This window comes from Schistocerca piceifrons, chromosome 3, assembly GCF_021461385.2.
Source record: "Schistocerca piceifrons isolate TAMUIC-IGC-003096 chromosome 3, iqSchPice1.1, whole genome shotgun sequence".
In the NCBI taxonomy this organism is placed as follows: Eukaryota; Metazoa; Arthropoda; class Insecta; order Orthoptera; family Acrididae; genus Schistocerca; species Schistocerca piceifrons.
The window spans coordinates 333,061,944-333,080,503 of record NC_060140.1 but is presented as its reverse complement, the minus strand read 5'-3'; the positions used below and the strand labels follow the sequence as shown (position 1 = coordinate 333,080,503).

Here is an 18,560-nt window from a genome sequence, read left to right as displayed (position 1 = left end):
CCTGAGTGTTATCTGTTTAAAACAGGAAAAGCATATCCACTGTCATTTTGGCTTTGCAACTGTGAATCAGACAGAATAACATGAAGCCTATAGTGTCTTGCTTCTCAGTGTTATATGCAAAGGTCACAATGTGCAGTTTTGTGTCCCAATCTCTCTGTTTACCGTCAGCATACATCAAGAGCACATCTGCCAAAATGCATTTAAAGCATTCTGTGAAGCCTTTCATCTGCAGGTAGTTGGCATTTGTCAGTCTGTGGATGATGTTGCAACATGAAATTCCCTCTGATATTAGTTTCACCTGGAAAACTTCTCCACTATCAGACATCATCACACAAGCTGCTCCGTGCTTCAAAATAATGTCTTTTACAAGAAACCTTTCAATTTCCAGAACATCAGCTGTCAGCAAAGCTTTGGTAACAGCATAGCAAGTAAGGTAGTCTATGACAACAATGATTTCCAGTTGCTGACTTAAGAAAAACCCCCAAAAGGATGATTCCAATTTGGTGGAATGGTGCTGTTGCACACAGAATTAGTATTAAATGCTTTAGAGATAATTGCAGCATATGCTACCATCACTGGAATTCCTTGCAGCAGCTCACATAGCATTTAATGTATCAGCAGAGACCTGTCCAGTGATCTGATCTGCATCTGATTCGGTCTAGAGTCTTCATGAATTCCAGGTGACCAGATATTGGTGCATCATGGAAATACTTCAAGATAGCTGGCCATAGATGAGCTGGGAAGACTAGCAATCATTTCCGCCCCATCATATCATAGTTCCTCATATACACTGTTCCATTTAGTAATTGAAATCCTCCTGTGGTCATTTCTTCCTTCTTCAAGGCTTCTATGATTTTTAGTAATGCTGGAACATTCTTCTGTTCAGCTGGCATGTCTTATAATGCGGTAATGACTGAGATTTCATCCACACTGTTGTGTTCTGCCAAAAGATTCCCTAAAAAGCAGTTGACTTCTTTGTGTTTGCATCTGCTTTTGTGTACCACTCTGACATCCTCCTGAAGCCTCAGTGCCCATCTCACCAGATGACCTGACAGATCTTTCAGGGCAGTTCATCTTGAATATGGAAGAGAACTTTGAAGCATACACAATCACTTTTACGGTACATGCCTGAATTTCCACTAGAAGTGCACCTATTTCATAACCAATAGTACTGATATGAAGTTCTGTCTCATAATTCTCATCGTACAATGGTAGGACTGGGGAAGATGTTAGAGCATCCATAAGGACAAAGTAATGTCTTTCTGATATCTTTTTCCAGGAAAATTTCTCATCTTCCTGTAGTAGTTCTTGCAAGGAACATGTCTTAGCACACAAGTCCTTTACACATTTCTGGTAGTACATGCACATTCCAAGAAAATTTTTCACATCACAAATGTTCTAAGGAGATGGAAACACTATGACTGCTCTTATTTTCTCTGGATTGGGATGGACTCCATTGTCATTAACTAGGTCCCAAAATTTTTATTTGTTGGTTGATGAAGAAGCACTTTTTCATATTCAGGCCACTTGGTCTGCCCTTTCTCCATTCTGGTGTTGAAAACATGCAAAATCTGGCACTGGAGGGTTAACACTCACTGACATTTTACCTCAGTCAGGCTAGATCCTGTTGAGAGTTTGAGAGTAGCTTCTTCCACTACTGATGTCTGTAGTGGTAATGGAGAATGATTCTTCATCAGTGGCACTAAGCTGGCCATCCTGGACTGGTTTTGCTGTTCCTGCACATATATCTTTATGGATGAGTGGTGACTCCTGGACCACCTGGCTGCACAGATACATAGATTTGTTTTGTGAGCCTGAGAAACTTTTTGCAATTGCCAAAACATTCATAGTTTAACTGAGCATCTAGATTGATGATGGCAGAGTAACAAGATCTTTAACAGCAAACTACTGCCCAGAGCGAACTTTGTTAGGTACACATGTTGGAATATCTTTGTCAGTCTGGAGCTCTGATCTTAAACAGTCTAAGACTGCATGTGAGGCCTGCAAGAAGTCCCACCTGAGGAAAATATTATGACTACATCTGTTAAAACCATGAATTTGAAGGTCAGTGTTCTGTCAATGACAGTTATTCTTCTAATACATGTTTGTGTCAGTTGGACATATTTCCCATTTGCAACCTTCAGCATGATTACTTTCATATTGCAGAACATAGTCTTCTTCAGCAAGTGATAGCAAGTATTCAACATTACAGAACACGATGCACCTGAGTCGACTCGTGCCCAGATTAGTTGGTCACCAGTGATGACTTCGATGAGGTTTCCTGATGTCTTGTTAACTATTGCCCATGGAGGATTTCAATCTGTGATGACCTCACCTCCATAGAGGCATTTAGTTTTCCTGGCATTGGCAGCTAGGCACGAGGCTGGTACCTCTGTACAGTGACGGGGAACGGCTATAGCATGCTGAGGAGTGATCTTGTCCAGGGTCTGGCAACAGGCTTTCATCCCATAGGTCAACCAGAATCATTTGCAATTGACTGGCTTGTATAGGACTTTGATGGTGATTAACATCTTGTGGTGTACTAGTGATTGAACACTCCATTTTTTTCCTCTGCAATAGCATACATCATGCCAAGGCTATTGACAGAGGAACATATCAGCATGTTGTTCTCCATCCTCCAAATATCTGTTCTTTTGTGAAGTGTTATGCTTGGTGGAAAAGGTGGATGTGCATGTTTGTTGGATTCTGGGTTGTCTGATGGCTGCCAGCGTAAGTCTGAGTTCCAAATTCCATTCTTCATAGTGCACTTAACTGGTGGTAGGAATGATAATGATCAGTACACCTCTGTTTCAACATTCTCTATTTGTTCCTGACATAGGGTGTTGCCATTCATGGCTTGCATATCTTTTTACTCAGTCTGACATTTCTGGCTGCCATAAACTGCTACATCTCTTATCTTAGTACATGGCTTACAAGAAAGGCAAGATCATGCTGTTCTTCCACAGCTGCTATAAGGACCACATTTGGGAGTTGCCCATACATCTTTTGCCAGAAGAGACTGGTACACGACTTCTGCAAATCCTTTCATCAAATGTGAGATTTTGTTGGTTTCTGTCATATTTGGATTCACAATGTGGCATAGTGCCAAAACACTCTGTATGCAAGAATTGTGTTGTTTTCCCCATGATGTTGGGTCCTGTTTTTCAATCATTTGTCTGCTAAGCACACTTCATACTGATTGTCACCAAATGTTTTTTTTAGTTCTACCTGGTATTTGTTCTACCTAATGAGCTTCTCTTCTTTGTTCTCATGCCAACTAACTGGGCTGTGCTGTCCAAACAAAAGTGCTCATTTGTTAGGCAAGTCCCACCATCCCACCTGATTTAACTGGCAATGCAGTCAAATCTTTTCAGCTGTTTTATCGGGTCCTGACCACTGTTTCTAAAAAACACAGATGGACACCTGATGTGTAGCTGATTTACTGCTGTTTTGGAATCCACTGACCTCCTGAATATGTGGACCTTAAGAGCACAGTACTGCTTATACTCCAGTTCCTCCACATTCAGGTGAAGACTTTAACACTGGCTAATTAGAACCTTGCTGCTGCTGCAGATGTTTTTTACTATCTGGTGTCTACATCAAAATCACATCATAACCACAATCAAGTCCTAATCAGAAAACAAGTTCATCAATGAAACATGGCACTCAACACTGAAAGCATGTTTATAACATATAGCAATGTATACAGAGATCAGGATTGCCTCCCTGGAGAGAGAGAGTTCTACTACTTATGCAACAAATTTTCCAGAATACGCAAGCATCACAAACATAAGAAATTTGGAGAACCATCTAGAAATGATTAATACTAAATATGAAATTTCTAATGATATTTAGATATGAACTGGCAACCTGCAGCACACCACCCATCCATAGCAAATGCCGCTCTACACAATGCATGCAGTACAGTGTGTGGCAATAGGATATTACTTTTTTTGTAATTTTACACTTCTGAACATTTAAAGCAAATTGTTAATCTTGTGCACTATTTTGAAATCTTATCAATATCCAGTTGAATACATATGCAACTTTTTCAGAGCGAACTTCATTATAGGTGAAAGTGTCAAGTTCACAAAGTGCTGTGAGGTTGCTACTAATATTGTCTCAAAGCTAGTTATCATACAGCATGAACAGTTAGGATCCCAAAATACTTCCCTGGGGCACACCTGAATTTACTTTTACTTCTGTTAACTCTTTTAACACTAGCACTCCCCAAGTCCCATTAACAAGTCTATATTAGATGATGATAAATAGCTACATCTTCATAAGTCTGATGTTTTATTACTTTTAATTTGATTGGATGCATAATAAATCTATTCGCCAACTGGCACCAGAACACACACATAAAAGATGGTTGTAATTAGGAAGATCATCTTTCCTTCTTGTCCTGTGCGGTAAGTGTCTCCTGATCCACAGTTCTGGGTGATTTTCCTGAAATCTACCCCTTTTCCTAGAACTCTCCAGTCCTTTTCTTTCACCCCACTTCTTTCCCCTTCAACCCTTCTGCCTGAGGAAGGAGCCGCTGGCTCCAAAAGCTTGCCTAATTACAATCCTCTTTTATGTGTGTGTTCTGCTGCCACTTGGTGAGTAGATTTTTTTTATCTATCCAGTTAAATTAATTTGTCAAAAATTAATTGTTTTCATTGTTATGTTTTATTATTTTTGCCACATCTGACCAGTACAAGTACCTTTATTCCGTTTCATATATTTTCATTATTTATATGAAATTTTCTGCATCTTGCCTTCATTTTTATCCAAAAAATAAAATTTCATTCATTATATGTTGTTATACTTTAATTACAGCATGTCCAACACTGTATTCTTCCTATCAGGAAAACCTCAATCCAATCACAAATTTCACTTGATATCTCATATGATCATACTTTCAATAATAAACATAGATGTGATACTAAAGCTTTTCGGAAATCAGGAAGTACTGCATCTGCATATCTGCCTCGATCTATGGCATTCAGTGTCTCAAGTGATAAACAAGTAAGTAAGGTTTCACATGATCAATGTTTTCAGAATCCATGTGGTTAGCATGGAGGAGGTCATTTTGCTTTAGATAGCTCAATGCATTTGAGTAAAGAATTTTTGTGTAGGTGCTACACAAATGGATATCAAAGACATTGGATGGTAGTTTTGTTGATCATGTCTGCTGTCCTTCTTGCACATGGGTGTGACCTGTACTTTCTTTTAAGTACTGGGAAAGGTTATTGTCCAAGGGATCTACAATGGAATGTGGTTAAAAGGGGGCCTAACTCGGTATTGAAAATGGTATCGATTCCATCAGGCCCTCGATTGTTGTTCAATATTAACGATTTCATCTGTTTGTCACTGCTACAGACACTAATACAACTCATCTTTCACAAAACCAATAGAAATCCTTGTCACATGTAAAGACTATTTGAGGCCCCAAAGTTAGTGTCCAGTCCCTAGAAAATGAGACAGGAACTGAAACTAAGGATAGCAAAGCAAAAGCTAAACTGGCTAACTTTGTTTTCAAACCCAGGAGAATTGTCCCAATTTAATTGTCATACCACTGAAAAGATGAGCAAAATAAGTATTATCAGTGTTGGTGGTGTTGAGAAACAGCTGAGATCATTAAAATGGAACAAAGCTCCAAGGCCTGATGGAATCCATATCAGATCCTGTACTGAATTTGTGGCTGAATTATTCACTCTTCTAACTATGATATATCATAGATTCCATGAATAAAAAACCGTGCCTAGTTTATGGAGAAAAGCAAAGGTCACATGCACCTACAAGAAGTGTAGTAGAGGTGATCCACAAAATTACTATCCAAAATCCTTGACATCGGTTTGTTGTAGAATCTTAGAACATATTCTGAGCTCAAACATCATAAGGATTTTGAACAGAATGACCTCCTCAATTCCAACCAGCATAGATTCCGAAAACATTGATCACATAAAATCCAAGTCACTTTTGTCACCTGATGTTTTGAAAGCTTTGCATCGAGGCAGTCAGGTAGATACAGTATTTCTTGATTTCCAAAAAGCATTTGACTCAGTACCACACCTATGCTTATAGTCAAAAGTATGGTAAGTATGGTCCTATGAGCTATTAAGTGAAATTTGTGACTGCACTGAGGACTTTTTGCTAGGGAGAATGCAACATGTTATTTTGGATGAAGATGTAGAAGTAACTTCAGTTGTGTCACATAGGTAAGTGTGTTGGGACCATTGCTGTTCATTTTGTATATCAATGAACTTGCAGAAAATATTAATAGTGACCTCAGGCTTTTCACAGATGATGCAGTTATCTATAATGAAGTATTGTCTGAAAGAAACTGCATAAATATTTAGTCAGATCTCGATAAGGTTTCAAAGTGGTGCAAAGATTGGCAACTTGCTTTAAACGTTCATAAATATAAAACTGTGCACTTCACAAAATGAAAAAATACAGTACCCTATGACTATAATATCAATGATTTACCGCTGTAATCGGACAGCTATACAAATATCTAGACATAACACTTTGCAGAGATATGGAATGACCACATACGTTCAGTCGTGGGTAAAGGAGGTGGTAGACTTCAGTTTATTGGTAGAATACTAGAGAAGTGCAATCAGTCTACAAAGGAGATTGCTTACAAGTCACTCATGGGATTGGTTTTAGAATATTGCTCAAATGTGTGGAACCCATACCAAATAGGACTAACAGGGGATATTGAATGTATACACAGAAGGGCAGCATGAATGGTCACAGGTTTGTCTGATCCATGGGAAAGTGTCTCAGGGATACTGAGGACATTGAACTGGCAGAATATTGAAGATAGATGTAAACTATCCTGAGAAAGTCTACTAACAAAGTTTCAAGAACTGATTTTAAATGATGACTCTCAGAATATACTAGGACCTCTTTGTATTGCTTATAAAGGGATCGTGAGGATAAGATTACAATAATTACAACACACACAGAGGCATTCATACACAGAGGCAGTCATCTATCATGCTTCATATGCAAATGCAACAGGAAGAAATCCTAATAACTGGTACAATAGGACAAACCCTCTGCCATGCTCTTTACAGTGGTTTGCAGAGTACAGATGAGGATGTAGATCTTTGCAGTGGTGCAAAAATTGAATGGAGCAATATCACAGGATTGTCCTTTGTAAAGGAACATTTGAAAATAAGAATTCAGCATTTCTGCTTTTGTTTTGCTACACTCAATTTCAGTTCTACACTCATTCATGAGTATCTGAATACTAACTTTCGTGCCGCTAATATGGTTTACATATAACCAGAATTTCTTTGGGTTTTCTGAGATTGATTGATAATATTCCACTAAGGAAGTTGTTGAAGGCTTCACACATTGCCCTCTTGAGTGCAACAGATCCAAATAACTACAGCCACTATTCTGGAAACTGAAAAGTAAAATCCCTGCTGGATGTGACAACAACTGTAGCAGATTTTTAAAATCTTGCTGCAGCTATGTAAGTAAAATCCTTGACACATTTTTTATGCATTACTTAAACAAGGAATAGTTCATGAAGAACTTAACCCATTACTGGCCAAAGCTCTATCGGATCATTTTTTGCAAACTTTTATACATGAATACGTTACATTGAGTGATATAAAAAGTTGTTTTGAAAATTTTCAGTTTATTAGAACAAAAACCATAGACCGTCCCATTTTTGGGACATTGGCCAAATGTGCTATCCAAATTCACAACCTTATTCTCCATGCATAATATTGTAAGAAACAACACAAACAACAAATAAAGAATGTTTTAATATTATTGAATGTCTATTCAGTATGAAATGAAGCAAAACACTTGTCGTGTACACCAACAGTGCACCTATCACAAATTTTTGTTGTTTTTTCTTCTTGCAGTAAACACATCTCTTCTGTGTTTTACTTGGCACAATGAAATGATTTCCAAGATCTAGTCGTACATCTGTGCTCACCCATCCTCCCATCAATTTGCTTCCTTGTGGTCCTCTGCGTCTTGGTACTTATCCTGTTTTCTTTGATAGGTAAAACATCACTATTCACCGTCGGACATCCAAAAGTGAGAGCTTCTCATTAGAGTTAGCAATTTGTAATGACGCCATATGTTTACTACGCAGATATCTATCATATGTATGGATAATGGCCACCACCATTTCTTTGACCTTATCCTCATCCTATAAAATGATATCTGCTTGTCCAGTAGCTCTACGCCACCCATATGGGCGCATCAACAATAAATGATAGTGTAACATGCCATTGTCCCATTATTGGGACGCATAAAATAAATCGATATTTCACTTACTTGAAAAAATCTGAAGTATATGTAATCTTACACGGACATCCATATGTTCATAACAAACATGCCCAGACAACTAAATCACAGCTCATTGTCGTCCAGGAACTACCAGCAGACATACAGTGCTGCCAAGTGCGAGAACAAAAAATCGGGAAGTTTATAATTTTCCGGACATGAAGTACTTAGAAAAAAATTATTTATTTTACATTTACAGGCATTATAGCAGTTAGTTGAACCTACAGGTGCAACAATAAAGGCTAAAGGCTCCATTGCTTACATAGAAATAAGTAAAATATACGCGTCCCAAAAAAGGGACAATGGCCAGTAATGGGTTAAGTATGCAATTGTAAAACCTTTGTATAAGAAGGGAGATAAGATGAATACTGCAAATTATTGGTCAGTCTCTCTACTGACAAGTTTTTCCAAGATTTCAGAGAAACTAGTGCATGTAAGTATTGTTATGTACCTTAGTGAGCATAATATCAACAGTAAAAGTCAGTTTGGATTTCAGAATGGGTTTTCAACAGAAGGTGCAATATTTGCATTTGCTGCCAATATTTTGGAGCCCATCAACAAAAGTATTAAGATAGTTGGAATATTTTGTAACCTAACAATATTCAAGAAAGACAGTAATAATAATTCACTAAATTACATATCTACATCATTAACATTGATTTGCAGCAGGATTTTGGAACATATACTGTGTTCAAACAAAATGAATTACCCTGAAGGGAATGGTCTATTGACACACAGTTAACACAGATTTAGAAAAATTGTTCTTGTGAAAAACAGCTAGCTGTTTTCTCACATGAAGTTTTTAGTGCTAGTGACACAGGATTTCAAATTGATTCCACATTTCCATATTTGCAGAAGGCTTTTGACATTGTACCTCACAAGCAGCTTGCTGTCAAATTGTGTGGTTATGGAGTACCATCTCATTTATGTAGCTGAATTCATGATTTCATGTCAGAGAGGTCACAGTTCATAGCAGCTAATGGGAAGTGATTGAGTAAAACAGAAATTATTTCTGGTGTTCCACAAGGTAATGTTATTGGCCCTCTGCTGTTACTTATATATATAATTGATTTAGGAGGCAAACTGAGTAGCAGTCTTAGGTTGTTTGCAGATGATGCTTCCTTTATCGTTTCATAAAGTCATCAGAAGATCCAAACAAAGTGATATGATTTAGAAAAGATATCTGTATGTTGCAAAAATCTGCAATAAGGAAAAGTGTGAGGTCATCTGTATGAATGTTATAAGGAATCTGTTAAACTTTGGTTACACAAGAAATCAGTCAAATATAAAGGCTGTAATTCAACTAAATACCTAGGAATTACTGTTACAAACAACTTAAATTGGAAAGAACACATAGAAAATGTTGTAGGGAAGGTGAACTAAAGACTGAGTTTTATTGTCAAAAGACTTAAAAGATGCAACAGATCTACTAAAGAGACTGCCTACACTACACTCGTCCATCATCTTTTGGTGTACTTCTGAGTGGTGTGGGATCCTTACCAGACAGGATTAATGGGGTACATTGAGAAAGTTCAGAGAAGAGCGAAATGTTTTGTATTATTGAGTGGTAGGGGAGAGAGTGTCACTGACATGATACGGGATTTGGCGTGGACATAATGAAAATCAAGGCATTTTTTCATTGTGACAGAATCTTCTCATGAAATTTCAATCACCAACTTTCTTCTCTGAATTAAAAAATATTTTGTTGATGCCACCCCACCTAGGGAGACACTATCATCACAATAAAATAAGGGAAATCAGAGCTCGCATTGATAGATATAGGTGTTTGTTTCTTCAGCGCACTGTTCAAGATTGGAATAACAGAATTATTGTGAAGGTGGTTTGATGAACTCTCTGCCAGGCACTTAGGTATAATTTGTAGAGTATAAATGTAGATCTAGATGTGGATGAACAAAAGCATTTTACTATGTCAGTCACTAATGCCTTTAAACAAATCTCCATAAGTGGTGCGCGAGGGATGTAATTTGATTCGTATCTTTCAAACAGAAAACAAAAGTTGTACTGATTAGTTAAGAAAGTATCTCAACATCATCAGAATGGGGTACCATCAATTGTGGAGTGCCTTGAGGCTAAGTTATGGGCCTCTACTTTTTATTAATGATCTACCACTTTGTACATAACATTGCAAATTCACCATATTTGCCAATGACACTCTGCTACTTATTAATAATTCATTAGAGAAACTTGAGGTTTCAGCTAATAAGGTTTTCAGGGATATTGTGAACTGGTTTTACATAAATGGTCATTCTGTTAATTACAATAAAACAAACCATATTCAGTTTCATATAACCTCTAAAAATGAAGAACTTGGATAAAACTTGATGACCAGCAGATGCCTATAGTGCATAGTTCAAAATAGCTGGTCTTGCATAGAGGTAGCAAACTAAACTGGTCAAATCAAGTTCTGGATCTGTGCAAATGACTGAATTCTGCAACTCACACTGAATGCTTTATTTGCTTTTATAGAAATATGAAAACTATTCAATCTGCTTATTATGATTATTTTCATGCCATTATGGCATATGGAATCATATTTGGGGAAATCAGTCACTGGCTAGAAAAGTACTGTATAAACATAAGAGTCATGAGTGGAGTCCACCCTAGATCCACATGCAGAGATATTTTTATAAAAAACCTGAAATCCTCACAGCCACTGCACAATATATGTTCTCCATGATGTGTTTTGTAAGAGAAAAATACCCTTTTTAATCCTAATAGTATGTATCATAGTCATGATACTAGCAGAGGAAGAGATATCTACTCTCGAGAACACAAGACTGAGCATGGTACACAAGGGGGTCATTTCAGTAAAAGCTTCCTTCATTAAAGCTTCCTTCACAAATTAAGTGTTTCTTATGTTACATGTCTTCACAGCATAGATCACCAAAACACAAAATAAATAAAATAAAATGTAACAATATTATGAAAAAGAAAGTTGCTACTCACCATATAGTGGACATGCTGAGTCAAAGATAGGCCTATCTGTGACTCAGCATCTCCGCTGTATGGTGACTAGCAACCTTCCTTTTCATAATATTGTTGCATTGTATCCTGGATTTTCCACTGTTTGAAATAAATAAAATGACTATTCTTCGAAATCTAAGCCATAGTTCTTAGCTGCAAGTTCCTCTACAGAGCTAAGTATTTCAAGTTCCTATTGAGGTATGACACCACTGCCTCTTTGTCTAATCTGTTGAACATACAAACTGTACTACTTGTTTTAGTTTCCCTTTGCAATTTGGAAATCATTGTATGTAGTTGCAACCATCTCATGGTCACTCATACCAGTTTCAATGTGAACATCCTTGAAGAGGTGATGTCTTTTTGTTGTTACACATACAATAGATTTCCATCATGAGTGGGCTTCTGAACAATTCCCTTTTTTATTTAATGTTTTGACGTTAAGAGTTTTTTTTACTACCACACCATTAATATCTAAGAAACCTGTATGTGACAAATACAGTAATAATATTGTGTTCTGAACTCACATATTTGCTGGGATGACACAGAGAAAATACTATACAATGTGCAATATGTGAAAGTAAATTTGTTAACTAACCAAGAACTTTAGTAATGTTGGTCAACAGGTCAGCACTTCTTTGATGTCCTCTGATGGAAGAACAAGTATTGATATCATTGTTGATCACCATGCATCTTGCTACACTTGCTTCAGGGTTCAGCATTAGCTTTTCAAGTTCCATCATGCAAGAGGCTATTGTCTGGTGTTTTACTCCATATAGAAATTCAATATCTGCTGCACGTCCAACATCAGCAACTGGTCCCCACTGAATAGATAAGCCAGGGAATCCACATTCTCTGCGGGATTCAACCTAAGTAATGAAACAGTTGTAAAGAATTAAAAAATTGGTGATAATTGTTCACTGAGACATATTCTATTCCTTTAATGAAATTGATACTGATTATATTTGATTAACATGTAAAAGTAAATGCATTCAATTGGATGCCATAAATGTGATCATAAGACACATGAGAGGAAAAGTTATTCAATAGTTTGTAGACTACCAGTCTGGCTCAATGTCAGGTGTATACAGAATAGTTCACATCAGTTACACAAAGCCCTTTTCAACACAGATGGCATTTTAACCCTTCAGGCAGGAACTCAACAGCATGTACAAGGTTCGCACAGGTTCCAGATACCATCCTGGTAGCCATATGTCCTGCTTGCCTCCACTTCATTTGCATATCGACATAATTTCGCCATCCGCTCTGCTCTGTTGCCTCATCCATTTCTTTGATTTCCTGTCTCTCCTATTACAGCATGCACCTCATCATTGGTCACTGAGCAATATTAAAGTTTTGAGTGGTTTTGCATGAAAAATCCATGTCTCACTGTAAGATGTGCAAGCTGGTAATACATACTGATTGCAAACTTATCTTTCCAGACTCATCAGAAGCTTGATGAAATAAGCAGTGCAATTGATATGCAAGCCAGAGACATAAAAAGGAATCCACCAGGCTGGTAGCCACATACCATTTATTTTTATGTAGTCTAGGTATGTATTTATACCTTAGTTGAGGTGTCAGTGGTGTGTGGAATGAAGTCAAGGTTGTGCATTTCATTCAAATTCAATACAATGAACAGCTTAACATTCTTATATTACAACGGAAATTAATTATAATATAAACTGAAATATTATTTTTAAGAACTTTTGTGAAGTTACTCTTCAATGGAGGACGAGGAGTTGCCCAACTTAAATTTCTTCAATTCAGTCTTAAACTTCATCATGCTTCATTGTATATATATTCTGTCATGTTGTTGAATACCAGTGTACTCACACAGCTGACCCTTTTCTTTAATAATATGAGGCCCTTTAAGTCTTTGTAGAGTTTAGTTTTCATCCTACGATTCTGCATCTACATATATACTCTGCAAGCAACCATACAAAGCAAGGCGACGGTTACTTTAAATCACAACTAGTCATTCCCTCCTGTTCCACTCACAGGTAGAGCAAGCAAACACCAACTGTCTATATATCTCCTTGGCCCAATTTCTCATATCATATCATAACTTCGAGGTCCCTACACCAAAAGAATGTTGGCGGCAGTGGCAATTGGATCGTTCTGCAGTCAGCTTCAAAATGCCAGTTCTCCGAACTTTCTCAGAGTGTGCTTCAAAATGTATGTTTTCTTCCCTCCAGGGATTCCCACTTGAGCTCCCGAATCATATCCGTAACACCTGCAAGCTGACTGAACCTACTGGTAACAAATCTAGCAGCTAATCTTTGTGAAATGCTTCAATGTCTTCTTTCAGTCCCAACTGGTGTGGATCCCAAACATTCAAGCAGTACTCAAGAATAAGTTGCACCAGCACCCTATATGTGGTCTGCTTTATAGATGAACTACACTTTCCAAAAATTATCCCAATAATAAAATCATATTTCCCTGGGGCAAACACTTTTCATTATATTTTTTAGGAAAAGAAATACTGGTCATAACTATGGCTCGAATGAGAAGATTTTAACCTTACAGAACCTACAAAGGACTAAACTATACTTAAAGGGCTAAATGGTACAAAAGAAGTAGGGACTAAAATATGGTTTTTAAATTGATTTTCCAAGGTAAATTAATAATGTGAATTTGCACACATTAAGGAAAAATGTAGTAACCACATTTATACATTGTACTGAAATCAAGAATGTGTATAGCATAGTGTTGCTTGTCTTTATAACTCGATAATGAGACACTATTGGTGGCACTTGAGTTAACTTATTTTTGTAGTTCTGAAGGTATAAGAAATATAGCAGATGATCTCTGAGGCGCAGACGCATCTGGAGGAAATACCTTTTTCAGTGGGTACAACACGCATTATTATTTTATAGAATAACAATATAATGAAAAGGAAAATTGCCACTCACCATATGGCAGAGATGCTGAGTTGCAGGTAGGCACAACAAAAAGACTGTCACAAATAAATAAAGCTTTTGACCAGTAAGGCCTTTGTGAAAAATAGACAGAAACCACACTACGAGCAGCAGCACCAGTGTGTAATGGGTGGCAACTGGGTTGGGGTAAGGAGGAGGCTGGGGCGGGGAGGTCAGTCACTGTCCTCACCCATTCAGCCCCTTCCCTGTTCCTGTTCCAGCACTATACAGTTGTTGTTCCACCATCACACCCAGTCTTTTTACTTCTCTCCGTTTCCACTACTCCCCCCCCCCCCCCCCTCTCCACACCTCTCCTGTGCCCACCATCTAACCTGTAGCACCACAATGTCCGCCACCCCTGCCACACTATCCTTCCCCCTCTCCACCCCAGCCTGCTCCTTACCCCCACCCAGTCGCCAGACGCTCACAGTGTGGTTTCAGTTGCCTGAGACGCGCGTGTGTGTGTGTGTGTGTGTGTGTGTGTGTGTGTGTGTGTGTGTGTCGCTTATTGTTGACAAATGCCTTACTAGCCGAAAGCTTATTTATTTGTGACAGTCTTTTTGTTGTGCTTATCTGTGACTCAGCATCTCCCTCTATGGTGAGTGGCAACTTCCTTTTTCATAATATTGTTACATTCCATCCTGGATTTTGCATTGTTTTATTTTATAGAATATTCTTCTGAGGAATCCTGGATATGAAGGTATGAAGAAAGTGTCCACTATTACCCTGGGGGGAGAAGTTCAAAGATGTATTGTACTGGGGAGAACCGACAAGCAGCTGTGTCAATGAAATATGTATCATTAACCACTTGTGCTGTAGAGAGATCTTACTCAGGCTATAAAAATGTACTAACAGGCAATATAAAAAGTTTCACTACACAAAATATATAATTGTTATTAATTATATACCAAAACATAATATAAAACTTCTTGTTAGCTGTAGTTTTAGGCCACAAGTTCTGGTCGTACATAGGTACACATCTTACTGTGTGTGTTTTCATGTGAGTGACACATGAAAAGACTTTTCACAGTAAAAGACTTCTCATTAAAATATAATAAAAAGAGAAAATAATTGTAGCATGAGTAAATATCTCAATTGTTTATGGATTTTTTTGAGTGCTAATACAATGTAAAGTTAATTATTTATTTTCCATAAAGAACTAGAATCACTATGTCAAAATTATAATGAAATGTCCTATGTTAATATTAGTGTTCTTCATATTTTATTTATTTTATTTTATACATGAAGTTCTGTAGGACCAAATTGTGGAGCAGATCTCCATGGCCATGGAATGTAGCAATATATGAAATTACAACAGAAAAGTAGTAAGAGATAAAATAAAATGTTCATGAATCCTAAAAAGATGACAAACTATACATTTATATAAATGCACTCAACAAAGTGACACAGGAATTAGCTTAATTTTTCAAGGTACTCCTTGACAGAATAGAAGGAGTGACCTATTAAGAAACTCTTCAGTTTGGATTTGAAACTGTTTGGATTACTGCTTAGATTTTTGAATTCTTGTGGTAGCTTATTGAAAATGGATGCAGCAGAATACTGCATGCCTTTCTGTGCAACAGTCGAGATGCAATCCAAATGCAGATTGGATTTCTGCCTAGTATTAACTGAGTGAAAACTGCTAATTCTTGGGAATAAGCTGACATTGTTAACAGGAAATGACATTAAAGAATACATATATTGAGAAGCCAATGTCAGAATACCCAGCCTAATGAATAACGTTCGACAAGAGATTCTCAAACTTACACCACTTATTGCACGAACCAGCTGTTTCTGAGCAAAAAATACTCTTTGAGAATGGGAAGAGTTACCCCAAAATATAATACCAACATGTAAGTGAATGAAAATAAGATAAGTGGACTACTTTTCATACCAACCTACCACTAACTTCTGAAAACGTTCCAACAGTAAAAATGGCAGCATTAAGTCATAGAACAAGATCCTGAACATGGGATTTCCATGACAGTTTACTATCTATCTGAACACTTATAAATTTGAACTGCTCAGTCTCACTAATCATATGCCCCTTCTATGCAAGCAGAATATCAGGTTTTGTTGTGTTGTGTGTTAGAAACTGTAAAAACTGAGTCGTACTGTGATTCAGCTTCAATTTATTTTCTGCAAACCATGAACTTATGTCTTAAACTGCACTATTTGAAACAGTCCCAATGTTTCACACAACATCCTTTACTACCAAGCTAGTGTCATCAGCAAACAGAAATTTAGAAATATTTTAAAATCACCTGTAATACTAGAAGGCATATCATTTGTATAAATAAGGAAGGGGAGTAGTCCCAGGCATGATCCCTGGGCACTCCTCATTTGACCATGTCCCACTCAGACTTCACATCATAGCCATTCTCAATACTGTAGAGAATGACCAGTTGCTTGTTCTTAAAGTAAGAGGTGAACCAACTGTGAGCTACCATAATGGTACAACTTCTAGAACAATATTAGTTATTAAATCAAAAAAGATGCCTAGTGTTTGAGACATTTTTTTTTATCCATCCAGTACCTCAAATAGAAAGGAAAATATAGCATTTTCTGTTGCCAAACCACTTCTAAAACCAACTCTACATTTGACAGCAACTTATGTGAAATGAAATGATCCATTATTCTCACACACGGCCTTTTCAACAACCTTAGCAAGGACTGATGACATAGAAATAGGTCTAAAATAGTTTACATTATACCTTTCTCCCTTTTTATAAAGCAGCTTTACTACTAAGTACTGCAATCACTCAGGAAACTGATCATTTCTAAGTTATATGACTCCCTTTAGTAACTAAGTTTTTATTTAATTCACCACTATGTTCAGAAAGTGATTTTTAACTTCTGTACCTAAATCTGACTTATCATAACAGAAACATTTTTACTATGTACTGACTTTACTGACTTTGATATCATTTTAATTTTACCCTGTGAATTAGCTATTCTATTTGCTTATCACATACAGTTTCCCTTCCTAATAACATTTTTTAAGTGCCTTACTCTAGAGGCAACACAGGTAACCATGGCTGATAGTTGCACAGTCGGCAGTGCAGACATGGGTAGACTGGTAGTGGGGGTGGGAGTGGGTTTATGGGTAGGCACTATAGGGGAAATGCTGAGCATTGTAGGGTAAGTGCCACTCTAAACTGAAGCCTATGCTTACATTTTTTGTAAATATTAAGTGGAGCCCCTTCACACCCACAAGTGCATCGTGACCATTCAAAAAGATCTGCCATCTCTGCTTTGTTTAGTATCTAACAAGACTTGTACTGAAAATGCAGCAATTTGTTTTCTCTTGGCTTGTTAACTATTTGTAACTTTCAGCGAAGCACCATGAGTGGCAAATTTTGAGTAAAACCTACACATTTTTCTTGTTTCCATATTAAAATTTGCTTCTTTTGTCAAAACACAGCAGAGTTTACACAGTGTCATCGCTCTAACATGTTGTGCAGATGCAGTTGTGAGAGAATTCTGAAAGAGTGGTTTATTAAGTCATTAAGTGAGAAATTGAGGAAAAGTAAGGTCACTAGCTCATTCAAAAAACGTATCCTCATTACAAAACAAGCTTGTAATGTCTTCATTTGCGTTGTTCCAAAACTCATAGCATTTCTCATTTCACCAGCTACTGATAGTAGAAAATGAAATTTTGCATAGCAACTGTATGGTAAAATACTCTCCTCTTTGTGTGCTATTATTTGGCAAAATATCATTTCAGTATCTCACACCGTTTATGAAATATGTGGAATGTTATGGACATTTCACTCTGCTTTTATCACTGGCATGATACCAAATGAGTATGCTACATCAGATCAAGATTGTGACCTCCACCCAAGTCTAAAGAAAAATTTGATATGTTATCTAAATTTCACGTGCAGCAACATATTATGTAATTTGCACCAAAAGCAAAATCATAGTAACCACCATTTTTCATTGCAAACTTTTTCAAATTTCACACAGTGCGTTGTTTCCATGTAAATATCACAATACTTATGACCATTAACGAAATGATGGGCACATCATCATGAACTTGAGATATTAAGCTATAACTAACTCAAAAAAAAAAAAAAAATTTTTTTTTTCTTCAGATAGTTTCTGTAAAATCTTGAGACTGCAGGGAATGCACCTCAATTCTATAATTGCCACCCAGCCAAAAGGTGGCAAACACTTATCAGCCTCTCCATCCAAACGAATGAATGAACTTGCTCAGCACTTCTGATGAAAATTTGTCACTGCAAATCAGCCACCTTATCTTGTGCAGACTACACTGTTTGTAATGGGCTACTGTAGCTCAATTGCGACTACTTTTAATTTTTTTTTAATAATTCCCACTTTGTTCTACAT

General features: G+C 37.1%; 1 protein-coding gene across 1 annotated transcript in view; it reads right to left on the bottom strand.

Annotated features, from left to right (window-relative positions):
• LOC124788633 (fatty acid synthase-like) overlaps nucleotides 1-18,560 on the bottom strand; it is a 92,208-nt gene that overhangs the window by 10,038 nt on the left and 63,610 nt on the right. The window contains exon 13 of the mRNA XM_047255904.1: nucleotides 11,885-12,155. Within this exon, the coding sequence (XP_047111860.1) occupies nucleotides 11,885-12,155 (271 nt within the window). The remainder of the gene's footprint in view (nucleotides 1-11,884; nucleotides 12,156-18,560) is intronic.